The sequence below is a fragment of the Oncorhynchus mykiss genome, chromosome 3 (assembly GCF_057628025.1).
Source record: "Oncorhynchus mykiss isolate SJ-2025 chromosome 3, ASM5762802v1, whole genome shotgun sequence".
Taxonomy (NCBI): domain Eukaryota; kingdom Metazoa; phylum Chordata; class Actinopteri; order Salmoniformes; family Salmonidae; genus Oncorhynchus; species Oncorhynchus mykiss.
Genome location: NC_143024.1, coordinates 85,799,115 through 85,812,937, shown reverse-complemented (window position 1 = coordinate 85,812,937; position 13,823 = coordinate 85,799,115). Strand labels below are relative to the sequence as shown.

General features: G+C 45.6%; 1 protein-coding gene across 1 annotated transcript in view; it reads left to right on the top strand.

Moving 5' to 3' along the window:
- LOC110520577 (mediator of RNA polymerase II transcription subunit 14) overlaps positions 1-13,823 on the top strand; it is a 42,897-nt gene that overhangs the window by 23,107 nt on the left and 5,967 nt on the right. Inside the window, exons 23-25 of the mRNA XM_021597964.3 lie at positions 2,848-3,027; positions 4,324-4,562; positions 6,071-6,250. Of these exons, the coding sequence (XP_021453639.1) occupies positions 2,848-3,027; positions 4,324-4,562; positions 6,071-6,250 (599 nt within the window). The remainder of the gene's footprint in view (positions 1-2,847; positions 3,028-4,323; positions 4,563-6,070; positions 6,251-13,823) is intronic.

Sequence of the window (13,823 nt, the reverse complement as noted above, 5' to 3'; positions counted from 1 at the left end):
AGCAGTCCTGCTGCTGGGCTGTTGCCTTCCTACGGCCTCCTCCACGTCTCCTGATGTACTGGCCTGTCTCCTGGTAGCGCCTCCATGCTCTGGACACTACGCTGACAGACACAGCAAACCTTCTTGCCACAGCTCGCATTGATGTGCCATCCAGCTGTACTACCTGAGCCACTTGTGTGGGTTGTAGACTCTGTCTCATGCTACCACTAGAGTGAAAGCACCGCCAGCATTCAAAAGTGACCAAAACATCAGCCAGGAAGCATTCGAACTGAGAAGTGGTCTGTGGCTATCACCTGCAGAACCACTCCTTTATTGGGGGTGTCTTGCTAATTGCCTAATTATTTCCTATAATGTGAAATGTATTGTCAATCAGTGTTGCTTCCTAAGTGGACAGTTTGATTTCACAGAAGTGTGATTGACTTGGAGTTACATTGTGTTGTTTAAGTGTTCCCTTTATTTTTTTGAGCAGTGTATGTGAGTGTGACTGACAAGCCTTTTTGGTCAGTTTGTGTGTGTGTGTGCGCGCACAGGGACTACCCATTTGTTGGGCTCTACTAGCGGAGCGTTGAGCTCCCCCTCTGACATCCAGCCATAGGGAAGCATTGGAGTCATGGGCCAGCATCCTTGTGAAATGCTTTCGACACCTTGTAGAGCCATGTCTCGAAGAATTGAGGCTGTTCTGAGAGCAATATTAGGAATGTGTAGAGGGGACTGGGCTGGGGTAGAGCGGACTAGGCTGGGGTAGAGGAGGGGACTGGGCTGGGGTAGAAGAGGGGACTGGGTTAGAGGGGACTGGGTTGGGGTAGAGGAGGGGACTGGGTTGGGGTAGAGGAGGGGACTGGGTTGGGGTAGAGGAGGGGGACTGGGCTGGGTTAGAGGAGGGGGACTGGGCTGGGGTAGAGGAGGGGGACTGGGCTGGGTTAGAGGAGGGGGACTGGGCTGGGTTAGAGGAGGGGGACTGGGCTGGGGTAGAGGAGGGGGACTGGGCTGGGGTAGAGGAGGGGGACTGGGCTGGGGTAGAGGAGGGGGACTGGGCTGGGGTAGAGCAGGGGACTGGGCTGGGGTAGAAGAGGGGACTGGGCTGGGGTAGAAGAGGGGACTGGGTTAGAGGGGACTGGGTTGGGGTAGAGGAGGGGACTTGGTTGGGGTAGAGGAGGGGACTTGGTTGGGGTAGAGGAGGGGACTGGGTTGAGGTAGAGGAGGGGACTGGGTTGAGGTAGAGGAGGGGACTGGGGTAGAGGACTGGGCGGGGGTAGAGGACTGGGCTGGGGTAGAGGACTGGGCTGGGGTAGAGGACTGGGCTGGGCTAGAGGACTGGGACTGGGCTAGAGGAGGGGGACTGGGGTAGAGGAGGGGGACTGGGCTAGAGGAGGGGGACTGGGCTAGAGGAGGGGGACTGGGCTAGAGGAGGGGGACTGGGCTAGAGGGGAGGGGGCTGGGGTAGAGGAGGGGACTGGGGTAGATGGGGTTAGGTAGAGTAGGGGACTGAGGTAGAGGGGACTGGCCTGGGGTAGAGGAGGGGGTTGGGTTGGGGTAGAGGAGGGGGTTGGTTTATGGTAGAGAAGGGGGCTGGGGTAGCGGTGGGGACTGTGTTGGTGTAGAGGAGGGGGTTGGGGTAGCGGTGGGGACTGGGTTGGTGTAGAGGAGGGGGTTGGACTGGGGTAGAGGAGGGGGTTGGACTGAGGTAGAGGAGGGGGTTGGACTGGGGTAGAGGAGGGGGTTGGACTGGGGTAGAGGAGGGGGTTGGACTGGGGTAGAAGAGGGGGTTGGACTGGGGTAGAAGAGGGGGTTGGACTGGGGTAGAAGAGGGGGTTGGACTGGGGTAGAAGAGGGGGTTGGACTGGGGTAGAGGAGGGGGTTGGACTGGGGTAGAGGAGGGGGTTGGACTGGGGTAGAGGAGGGGGTTGGACTGGGGTAGAGGAGGGGGTTGGACTGGGGTAGAGGAGGGGGTTGGACTGGGGTAGAGGAGGGGGTTGGACTGGGGTAGAAGAGGGGGTAGAAGAGGGGGTTGGACTGGGGTAGAAGAGGGGGTTGGACTGGGGTAGAAGAGGGGGTTGGACTGGGGTAGAAGAGGGGGTTGGACTGGGGTAGAGGAGGGGGTTGGACTGGGGTAGAGGAGGGGGTTGGACTGGGGTAGAGGAGGGGGTTGGACTGAGGTAGAGGAGGGGGTTGGACTGGGGTAGAGGAGGGGGTTGGACTGGGGTAGAGGAGGGGGTTGGACTGGGGTAGAGGAGGGGGTTGGACTGGGGTAGAGGAGGGGGTTGGACTGGGGTAGAGGAGGGGGTTGGACTGGGGTAGAGGAGGGGGTTGGACTGGGGTAGAGGCGGGGGTTGGACTGGGGTAGAGGAGGGGGTTGGACTGGGGTAGAGGAGGGGGTTGGGTTGGGGTAGATGTGTGGACTGGGTTAGTGTAGAGGAGGGGACTGGGTTAGTGTAGAGGAGGGGACTGGGCTGGGGTAGAGGAGAAATGCACTGGTCCCTGTGCTGTTGCTCACCAGTCCCTTGGATAGTTCTGACACCTGTTTAGTCTGTTCTCAGGTGATTGAGAAGTTGAACCCAAGCTTGACTGGGCAGTGGGCACACAGTGGTGGTTTAACAGTGGAGAGTGTTTATTGGGGAGTACTTGGAAGTGTTTGAGAACGTGACAGTCTGTGTATATGTGTGTTTTTGTGCGTCATGGTTCATGTCTGACTGTTTGTCTGAGTAAACAAATAGGTTCATGACCATTATTGATTATTATTGCTGTGATTATGTTGAGGAGGATGATGACTGATAATATCAGTGGATACTGTATTGATGATGTGAGTGAAAAAGACAACGGTTTAGAATATCTGTCTATATTTCCCAGGTGCTCTGGACCCCAGCTCCCCGTATGCTATGGTATCTCCCAACCAGAGGGGCCAGTGGCCAGGCTCTCCCCAAGTCTCAGGGCCCTCTCCTGGGGCTCGCATCCACGGCATGTCCCCTGGAAACCCCTCACTCCACTCTCCCATCCCCGACGCCTCACACTCTCCGCGCGCCGGCTCCAGTGAGTACCACACACACACACACCGTAGAAACTCTCAACATCCCCATACATGACTCTCATGACTGGATTGGCGCCGGACATTTGACCTACAACAATTTAATTTACTGGACATTTGGGAAATTTAGCGGACCAATATGCATTGGGTGCGTAACCTGATTAGGGCATCCACCCACAGTTCTCAGAATGACAGCACATTTACAAGATGGTAATTCATATGAACAGAACATGCAAGTTGAGGATGCAATGAGAAGCGGTCCTTCTTACTGAATTCTGATGTGCACTTTGAACATGTTAGAATAAGTGTCCACATTTACCTTTGCTCAACCAACAAGACGAGTAACGAACAGCAAAATCACTAACCTTTGTCAATCCACTATAGTAGAACATTTTAGGCTAGCTATTTTATTGCTCAGCTTGTCGAGGAAGAGGGAACTTATTCCAAACAGACTCTGGGACAGTTGTGGGAAGATAGATCCCAAATTCATATAACCAGTAAGCCTAGGCTACATGAGTGATGCAAAAGATCCAAACGTTTAGCTTAAAATGTTGATAAACCTATTATTTCTTAGTAAAGAACAAGAAGGCCCTCACACTGTTAAATTCCCAGTTTGCCTCTTTATTGACAAAGTTTTGTTCCGAAAACGCATCTTCGTCAGGTCCAAAAAACTGTAATTTGTTCACATTAGCGCAGCAATGCGCACAAGGCAGTAGGCAACAAGTGAATGTTCCATAATGCAACTGGCAGGAAACCACAGTGTAAAAAGGGAGCCTGTCACACAAACGGTGACAGAGATTCAAATATGTGTTAGATCTCCTCTCGTTCTACATTTCTAAGGCTACTTTGAAGCAAGATCAGACATGCCTCATATGTTTTAAAATGTTCAGGTTTTAAACAATTAAGCAGGCACAGCCTACTGCCGTCAGCTCATTGCAAAGTAAGTTTGACAAGTTTGACACGCTGATGAACAACACGGAAATGACCGACTTCAGTGCGTTCAAGTCAACTGGGAACTGGGGGGAAAAAACTATCCGACTTGGAAAAATAGTTTTTAGCGGTTATTCAACTTCCGACTCCGGCCGGCGCCAATTTCATTTATCAGCTTTTCAACAGCAACAAAAATCTGGGCAAAAGCTGGCTATTACCGGCTAACGGAAACCCTGCTCCCTGAATGACAATCCACTGAAATCAGATCTGTTTTCCAAAGGTTGAAGATGTTAAGACATCTTCATGAATGTGTATAAAACATTTAAAGAGACGTCTCAAAAAATGGCTTGTTTTTGTGTCTCCCTCTCCAGGTTCCGGGTCCATGCCCAGCAGTATGCCCCCGCCCCGTAAGCTACCTCAGCGCTCCTGGGCTGCCTCCATCCCCACCATCCTCACCCACAATGCCTTGCACGTGCTGCTGCTGCCCTCGCCCACCCCCTGCCTGGTTCCGGGCCTGGCAGGAAGTTACCTCTGCTCTCCGCTGGAGCGCTTCCTGGGCTCGGTTATCATGAGACGCCACCTGCAGAGGATCATCCAGCTGGAGCCCAACGTGAGTGGTGATCTGTGGTCCACTCATCTCTGAGTTTGGTCCATCTGTCTTTCTCTCGTCTTTCCCTTTCTCACTCACCCACTCAAACCTCTGGCTTAAAAAAACAAGTATTTCTGTCCTTCTCACATCTTCTTTCCCTCTTTCCATTTAATCCCTCCATCTCACCCCTCCATGTCTCTCTATCTCATCCAGCTGGAGGCTAACGTGAGTGTTACCACTGTCCTCAAACATCTGTTCCTACCCCATCTCTCCTCAGCTATCTCTCTCTCATCCCATTTCTTCATGTCACTGTCAAATGAAGCCTGATTTAGCCAGCTCTAGGGATGGGCGATATATCAAATTCACTTGAATATATGTTTTTGCGCGGTATTCCAAATGCCTGAATCGCAAGAATCAAAGTTTTGTTATTTTTCGTTGTTATGAGTGTTTTGTATTCATGTTGTATTTTTGGTCTCGTCTCCTTCGCTCCTCTGTGCTGTCTGCACCTTCCCATTTACACCAGAGATCTGTATAAATGACAAGATGTCTCCGCCCTAACACTGGGAGTTGTTGTCCCAAAGGCGTGAAGGCAGGTCGACAAGCTTAGGTCCAAAATAAACCCATAGAAACGCATAGGCTTGTTTTTGGGCAAATTTCAGTTCGCCTCTTTTTCTATGTTCTACACACACACACCAAGCCCCTCCCCCTGCCTCTCACGCCAACAGAGTTCTGACAACGGTTTCAACTCGCTATTTGCATTTGAGGTTTGGTCCAACAGAATCGGTGATATTGACACCAAAACACATTGAGACATTATTTTACTGTAGTAAGGGGAAGTTAACCTTGTCTAGCAATACCCTTTTTATGTCTCAACTACTCAAAATGTGCGCAGAGTAGACACTACTAAAACGAGAGTATACATTAACATTGTTTCTGAAAAAATGAATGCTCAGTTAGTCGCATGTGGCAAAAAATATCAGGTTAAATTATTTTGATAATAATGACATTATTAGTGTGTTTTATGGTTGTGGAAGGCTTATATTTAGATTAGGTATAACTTCACACGCCCTGAATTAATTAGATTATTGCTGACTGTTTGAAATGCAGTGTATTTTAACATTTAATTGTACAATAATGCTTATTTAGAGAACTTTTTTTATTTTTTAATTGAGATATATCGTTTAAAAACATTGAGATATGATTTTTAGGCCGTAGCGCCCAGCCCTATTCTAATTACTTCATCTCTGTCTAACTCCTTGGTAGAAGCTCTCTGCTGGGCTGTTCCTTAACCCCACTGCTTTTCCCCAGGATTCAATCTCTTGAACCTTCAGCCCAAGCATTAGTAGATAGAGGCTAGTTTCCTTCCCCAATTAAAATGTGATCTTTTGAAAATGCCATGTAGATGATGGTCCTTTGTTCCACTTTAGCTCTACAATCTTTCTATTTTTACTTTTTTTTTTCTTTTCTTTTTTTTTTCTTCTATTATAATAATCCTTCTCTCTCTCTCCTCCCCTCCTCCCTCTCTCCAGCTGTCTATTGTGAACTCCAACGAGCCGGGTGTGATCATGTTCAAGACGGAGGTGTTGAAGTGTCGCGTGGCACTCAACCCAAAGACCTACCAGACCCTGCAGCTCAAAGTAACCCCCGAGAACACCGGTCCCTGGTCACAGGAGGAGCTACAGGTCCTGGAGAAGTTCTTTGAGACTCGGGTAAGACTAGTGTAGTTTCTTAAGGAGGCCCACACATGTATTGGTTTGAAATGTTTGGGCCTGTTGACAGCATTGAGTTCATTACGCTGAGTTCTTTACAGTATTGGTGGTGTTCTCTTCACATTGGGAAGAGCAGGAAGCCACTGGGGCGGCAGCGTAGCCTAGTGGTTAGAGCGTTGGACTAGTAACCGGAAGGTTGCAAGTTCAAACCCCCGAGCTGACAAGGTACAAATCTGTCATTCTGCCCCTGAACAGGCAGTCATTGAAAATAAGAATTTGTTCTTAACTGACTTAAAATAAAAAATACACTGAAGGTGTCGTGGTCACTAGAAGTATCGTAGAGCATCCTACCTGAGGGGAGACGCATGTAGACCACATCTCCGTCCTCCAGTCCCAAAGTCAATACATTAGACATAATAGCTAGCCGTGGTGGTGAATGTATTCCTCATTGTTTATAATTCTCTGGTCATTTTATATATATATGAGTAAGATGACCCATGGCAGTGAATCTGAAGTAGTAGACTCCTCTCACTGATGCTATGAAAACTATCTACATCAGAGAAAAGCAAGGAGCATTTTCTGCCTCTTTAAGACACAGTTATGCCGGGATTCAATCTGTTTCTGTGTGGGTTGTCGACAATGCAGCTTTTAAAGGCAATGTTCCCGCGTTTGTGGAGATCACATTCACAGTAAACGCTGCTTTTTTTTGTTGCTTATCTTAACTTTTTTGGCGCATAATGTTTCGGACATCATTGTCTATGACTGAAAAGAGCTTCTGGACATCAGAACAGCGATAACTAAGCTCCATTTGCATTAAGATTTCTACTTCAACGAGTCGGCGGAACACAACATACTGCTAACCCCGGACAAGGCCCTTATCCCCGACACTCTGAAGAGAAAGAGACGGCGATATAGAGGCCGACGTGCTGGGCACCCTGATGAAACTACGGCGGAGAGTAAATAAACCCCCTCTGTTCTATTGGCGAAGGTACAATCACTGGAGAACGAAATGGACAAGCGCCATTCAAGACTATCTTATCAACGGGACCTGAAATATCCTATGTTTCCCTGAAACTTGGCTGAACGAGGACATGATAATTCACATTGAGCTGTTTTTTCTATGTATCGGCAGGACAAAACGGCAGTAAGCTCAAGGGGGGAGGTGTGTGTCTCTTTTGTTAACAGCTGGTTGGCGATCTCTAATATTAAGGAAGTCTCGATAAGTTGTAGACCATACTATTGACCAAGTTTTCGTCTATATTTTTTTTGTAACGGTCTATTTACCACCACAAACCGATGCTGGCACTAAGACCACACCCAACGATCTGTATAGGGCCATAAGCAAACAAGAAAATACTCATCTTGAGGCGGCCCTTCTAGCGGCCGGTGATTTTAATGCAGGAAAACTGAAATCTGTCTTAGCGAATTTTTACCAGCATGTCACCTGTGCAACAAGAGGCAAATAAACCCTAAATCACCTTTACTCCACACACAGAGATGCATACAAAGCTTTCCTTGCCCTCCATTTGGAAAATCTGACCACCAACTCTATCCTTCTGATTCCTGTTTACAAGCAAAAACTCAAACAGGACGTACCAGTGACATGCTCAATACGGAAGTGGTCCCATGAAGCGGATGCTAAACTACAGGACTTGTTTCGTTAGCAATAACTGGAATATGTTCCGGGACTCATCCAATGTCTTTGAGGAGTTTACCACATCAGTCACCGGCTTCATTAATAAGTGCATCGATAACGTCGTCCCTACAGTAACCGTATGTACATATCCCAACCAGAAGCCATGGATTACAGGCAACATCCACACCTAACTGAAGGCTAGAGCTGCCGCTTTCAAGGAGCGGGACACTAATCCGGACCCTTATAAGAAATCCCGCTATGCCCTCTGACGAACCATCAAACAGGAAAAGCGTCAATACAGACTAAGATCAAATCCTACAACAGCAGCTCTGACACTTGTAGGATGTGGCAGGGCTTGCAAACTATCACGGATTACAAAGAGAAACCCAGCCACAAGCTTCCCAGTGAAGTGAACCTACCAGACGAATGAAATGCCTTCTATGCTCGCTTCGAGGCAAGCAAAACTGAACCATGCGATAGCACCAGCTTTTCCAGACAACTGTGATTACGCGCTCCATAGGCGACGTGAGTAAGACCTTTAAGCAGGTAAACCTCTCCCTGACCCAGTCTGTTATACCTACATGTTTCAAGTAAACCACCATAGTCCCTGTACCCTGGAACGCCAAGGTAACCTGTCTAAAATGACTATACTCCATGTTCACCCACGAATGTGTGGGCGTGCACGACTCTAACACCATCATTAAGTTTGCCGACAACACTGCGGTGGTAGGCCTGATCACCGATGACGATGAGACGACCTACAGGGAGATCAGAGACCTGGCAGTGTGGTGCCTGGACAAGAACCTCTCCCTCAACGTCAGCAAGACAAAAGAGTTGATCGTGGACTACAGGAAACGGAGGGGCGAACACGCCTCCATTTACATCGACGGGGCTGTAGTGGAGCAGGTCGAGCACTTCAAGTTCTTTAGTGTCCACATCACTAAAGACCTATCATTGTTCATCAAGTTGTGAAGAGGGCACGACTACACCTCTTCCCCCTCAGGAGGCTGAAAAGATTTGGCATGGGCCTCTACAACTGCACCACTGAAAGCATCTTGATTGGCTGCATGACCGCTTGGTGTGGCAACTGCTTGGCATCCGACCGGAAGGCGCTACAGAGGATAGTGCATACGGCCCAGTACATCACTGAGACCAAGCTCCCTGCCATCCAGGATCTTTATACCAGATGGTGTCAGAGGAAGGCCTTAAAAATTTCCACTAGTGCTGACCCCATTTAGTCAACTGGTCGATAGAATTTTGGTTGACGTGAGATTTCTTTAGTCGAGCAGTCTCAAATCTATTTTTTGTTCATGGTGCACAAGACACCGGTCCGATTTGCACCCGTCTCAGTGGACTAATCAATTGTGGAGGCACACTCTAAGACGTGCTACTGAAATTGTAAATGGGTATATTATGTAAGAATAATGGTGCAACACTAATAAATATATCATTTTATTTAAAAAATGCATTTTCTACCGCGTTAACGGTCGCTGTCCGAGGATCTGAAACGTAATCTTCAGTGCGCCATTGAATTGGCATCTTTCCCTAAATGTGGCTATTTATGTGCATAATAACGAAGTTAACCAGTACATTGGTATTGAGAACAATGCGGAGGAGGCAACAGCGGAGTGAGGAGACGAGGAAACGACCCTTGCCTTAATTGTCTAAGAAAGTTGAGGAGAGAGGAAACGCCAACTTAATTAGGTCTATAATCATAGCCTAACAGTTAAATGTGCCTGGCTTTATAAATCATCCATATGTTTTTTATATATATATATATACATACACACACACACACAGTGGGGCAAAAAAGTATTTAGTCAGCCACCAACTCTGCAAGTTCTCCCACTTAAAAAGAGAGGCCTGTAATTTTCATCATAGGTACACATCAACTATGACAGACAAAATGAGAAAAAAAATCCAGAAAATCACATTGTAGGATTTTTAATGAATTTATTTGCAAATTATGGTGGAAAATAAGTATTTGGTCACCTACAAACAAGCAAGATTTCTGGCTCTCACAGACCTGTAACTTCTTCTTTAAGAGGCTCCTCTGTCCTCCACTCGTTACCTGTATTAATGGCACCTGTTTGAACTTGTTATCAGTATAAAAGACACCTGTCCACAACCTTAAACAGTCACACTCCAAACTGCAATAGGTAAGCAGCTTGGTTTGAAGAAATCAACTGTGGGAACAATTACTAGGAAATGGAAGACATACAAGACCACTGATAATCTCCCTCGATCTGGGGCTCCACGCAAGATCTCACCCCGTGGGGTCAAAATGATCACAAGAACGGTGAGCAAAAATCCCAGAACCACACGGGGGGACCTAGTGAATGACCTGCAGAGAGCTGGGACCAAAGTAACACAGCCTACCATCAGTAACACACTACGCCGCCAGGGACTCAAATCCTGCAGTGCCCGACGTGTCCCCCTGCTTAAGCCAGTACATGTCCAGGCCCGTCTGAAGTTTGCTAGAGAGCATTTGTATGATCCAGAAGAAGATTGGGAGAATGTCATATGGTCAGATGAAACCAAAATATAACTTTTTGGTAAAAACTCAACTCGTTGTGTTTGGAAGACAAAGAATGCTGAGTTGCATCCAAAGAACACCATACCTACTGTGAAGCATGGGGGTGGAAAGGGACCAGGACGACTGATCCGTGTAAAGGAAAGAATGAATGGGGCCATGTATCGTGAGATTTTGAGTGAAAACCTCCTTCCATCAGCAAGGGCATTGAAGATGAAACGTGGCTGGGTCTTTCAGCATGACAATGATCCCAAACACAACGCCCGGGCAACGAAGGAGTGGCTTCGTAAGAAGCATTTCAAGGTCCTGGAGTGGCCTAACCAGTCTACAGATCTCAACCCCATAGAAAATCTTTGGAGGGAGTTGAAAGTCTGTGTTGCCCAGCAACAGCTCCATGCAGAGGAGATCTGCATGGAGGAATTGGCCAAAATACCAGCAACAGTGTGTGAAAACCTTGTGAAGACTTACAGAAAACGTTTGCCCTCTGTCATTGCCAACAAAGGGTATATAACAAAGTATTGAGAAACTTTTGTTACCAAATACTTATTTTCCACCATAATTTGCAAATTAATTCATTAAAAATCCTACAATGTGATTTTCTGGATATTTTTTTCTCATTTTGTCTGTCATAGTTGAAGTGTACCTATGATGAAAATTACAGGCCTCATCTTTTTAAGTGGGAGAACTTGCACAATTGGTGGCTGACTAAATACTTTTTTGCCCCACTGTATGTATGTATGTATGTATGTATGTATGTATGTATGTATGTATGTATGTATGTATGTATGTGTGTGTGTGTGTGTGTGTGTGTGTGTGTGTGTGGATATCTACAGAAAAAAGACAGATCGTGCTTCTGTTGCTAGTTTGAGTGTTTGTTTAGTTTGCTATTAAGCCCACTGATTCCGGGAGCACCAAGCCTCACGCAACAGCAAAATGTCGGATAAAGCAATTTCACAAATGTGGCTGTTTTTATTCTTTGCTACGCTGTAAAAGGCTTTACATTTGTTTTCATTCGAACAGACTAGTATTACTTATAATTTATTTTGTGTTGTTTACACTTTTTCAAACTGGCAGAAATTGTCACACATAATATACATGCAACTCTCACTCCTCTACCCTCCTTTTTCTTGATCTCCTTCTTGTTGTTATTATTACAATTATTATTATGATCATCATTATAATAAGTAATGTCATTATAAATATTAGGTTTGTTATCGTAGTAGCCTTGTATAACCACCATTGAGCTGTAGGCCTAAGAGCACGTCCTGTTTAGTCTTGGTACCGTAACTTACTTAGGCCTATATTTCAGTATATCAATCATTCATTTGTTCATGTCATCACACAGCATACAAGTGAGTCATTCATGCTTTGAAATGCAATCAAGCATTTTTTAAATGAAATAACAAAGGGAGCTTTGGCTAATTAGCCTAAACAATAAATAAGCCGCAATTCACGATGCATGCAACTGTTTCTAGCCTTTGCTGTAATAAAGGATTTATATATTATAATTTTTGCGTTAGATAATACTTCAATTTATTTTGTTTTTTTCCACCGTTCCAAATGGTCAGAAATAATAATTATTAATATAACAGCACCTGTTTGGCATACAGCGCTTGCTCCTATACCCTCCTTTTTCTGGATCTCCATTAGTTTCCACAACTAAATCAAATGTCTTCCACACATCTGACTTCCCCTTTCCCTCCTGAGCAACCAGTAAACATTCCCTTATTCTTTTTCACGTGTTGGGAGTTTGTTATAACCAATTCATTGATGTGATGATAGGTTATATGTCAGGACCTATTGGTCACGTGTATGCGATACATACATATATATTTCAAGTAAAGAGAGCAAGGGTTGAGGGAATAGGGAATGTTTTTCCTAAACAAATTCGTTTTTTTCAGTAAAATATATATTTTCAGTCAGAGAAAGTAAGAAACAAAATGGCTGTAATTACAGTACCAGTCAAAAGCTTGGACAAACCTACTCATTCAAGGGTTTTTCTTGATTTGAACTATTTTCTACATTTTAGAATAGTAGTGAAGACATCAAAACTATGAAATGACATGTATGGAATCATGTAGTAACCCAAAAAGGGTTAAACAAATCAAAATATATTTGAGATTCTTCAACGGAGCCACCCTTTGCCTTTATGACAGCTTTGCGCACAAGTTTGTGTAAATGTGAATTGAATGTAGGAGAATATAACACAATAGATCTGGTTTAGATAAAACTTATGTTGTTTTTCATTGTATTTTATTTTTATTGTTGTATCATCATCTTTAAAATGAACAAGATAAAACAAACATTCAGATAGGATGATGGGGAGGGCAACAGTACTTGTGCAAAGTTTCAGAATGATAACTTCCAAAATGAGTGTGCTACATGACATTTATCATGAAGTCACCCAGGTGTCCCACACAAGTAGCCCAAATGTACCCAAGTGGACAAATTGGGGAAGGTATACATTTTGAAACAAATAACTATATACAAAATGCCAAAATGTATTCTAACACACCCCCCCCCAAAAAATTGAGAAAAAAATATATACATTTACAAAATAACATGGGTAACTATTTACACACTTTTAATATTTGGAAGACCCTCAGTCCTCTATCAAATCAAATCTATTTGTATAGCCCCAGCCTAAAACCCCAAACAGCAAGCAATGCAGGTGTAGAAGCACGGTGGCTAGGAAAAACTCCCTAGAAAGGCCAAAACCCAGGAAGAAACCTAGAGAGGAACCAGGCTATGAGGGGTGGCCAGTCCTCTTCTGGCTGTGCCGGGTGGAGATTATAACAGAACATGGCCGAGATGTCCAAATGTTCATAAATGACCAGCAGGGTCAAATAATAATAATCACAGTAGTTGTAGAGGATGCAACAGGACAGCACTTCAAGAGTAAATATGAACAGTTTAGGATTCCATAGCCGCAGGCAGAACAGTTGAAACTGGAACAGCAGCAAGGCCAGGTGGACTGGGGACAGCAAGGAGTCATCATGGCAGGTAGTCCTGACGCCATGGTCCTAGGGCTCAGGTCCTCCGAAAGAGAGAATTAGAGAGAGCATACTTAAATTCACACAGGACACCGGATAAGACAGAAGAAGTACTCCAGATATAACAAACTGACCTTAGCCCCCCGACACAAACTACTGCAGCATAAATACTGGAGGCTGAGACATTAGGGGTCAGGAGACACTGTGGCCCCATCCCGATGAGACCCCCGGATAGGGGCAAACAGGAAGGTTATAACATCACCCACTTTGCCAAAGCTCTACACAATATTGTGTTGCTGAGGTGTAATAAACAGATATATATATATATTAGACAGTAGACCTGCTAGATCTACTGTCTCTTTTATATTATATTATGACATTTCAGAATGAATCGTCCTAAAACAATATCTG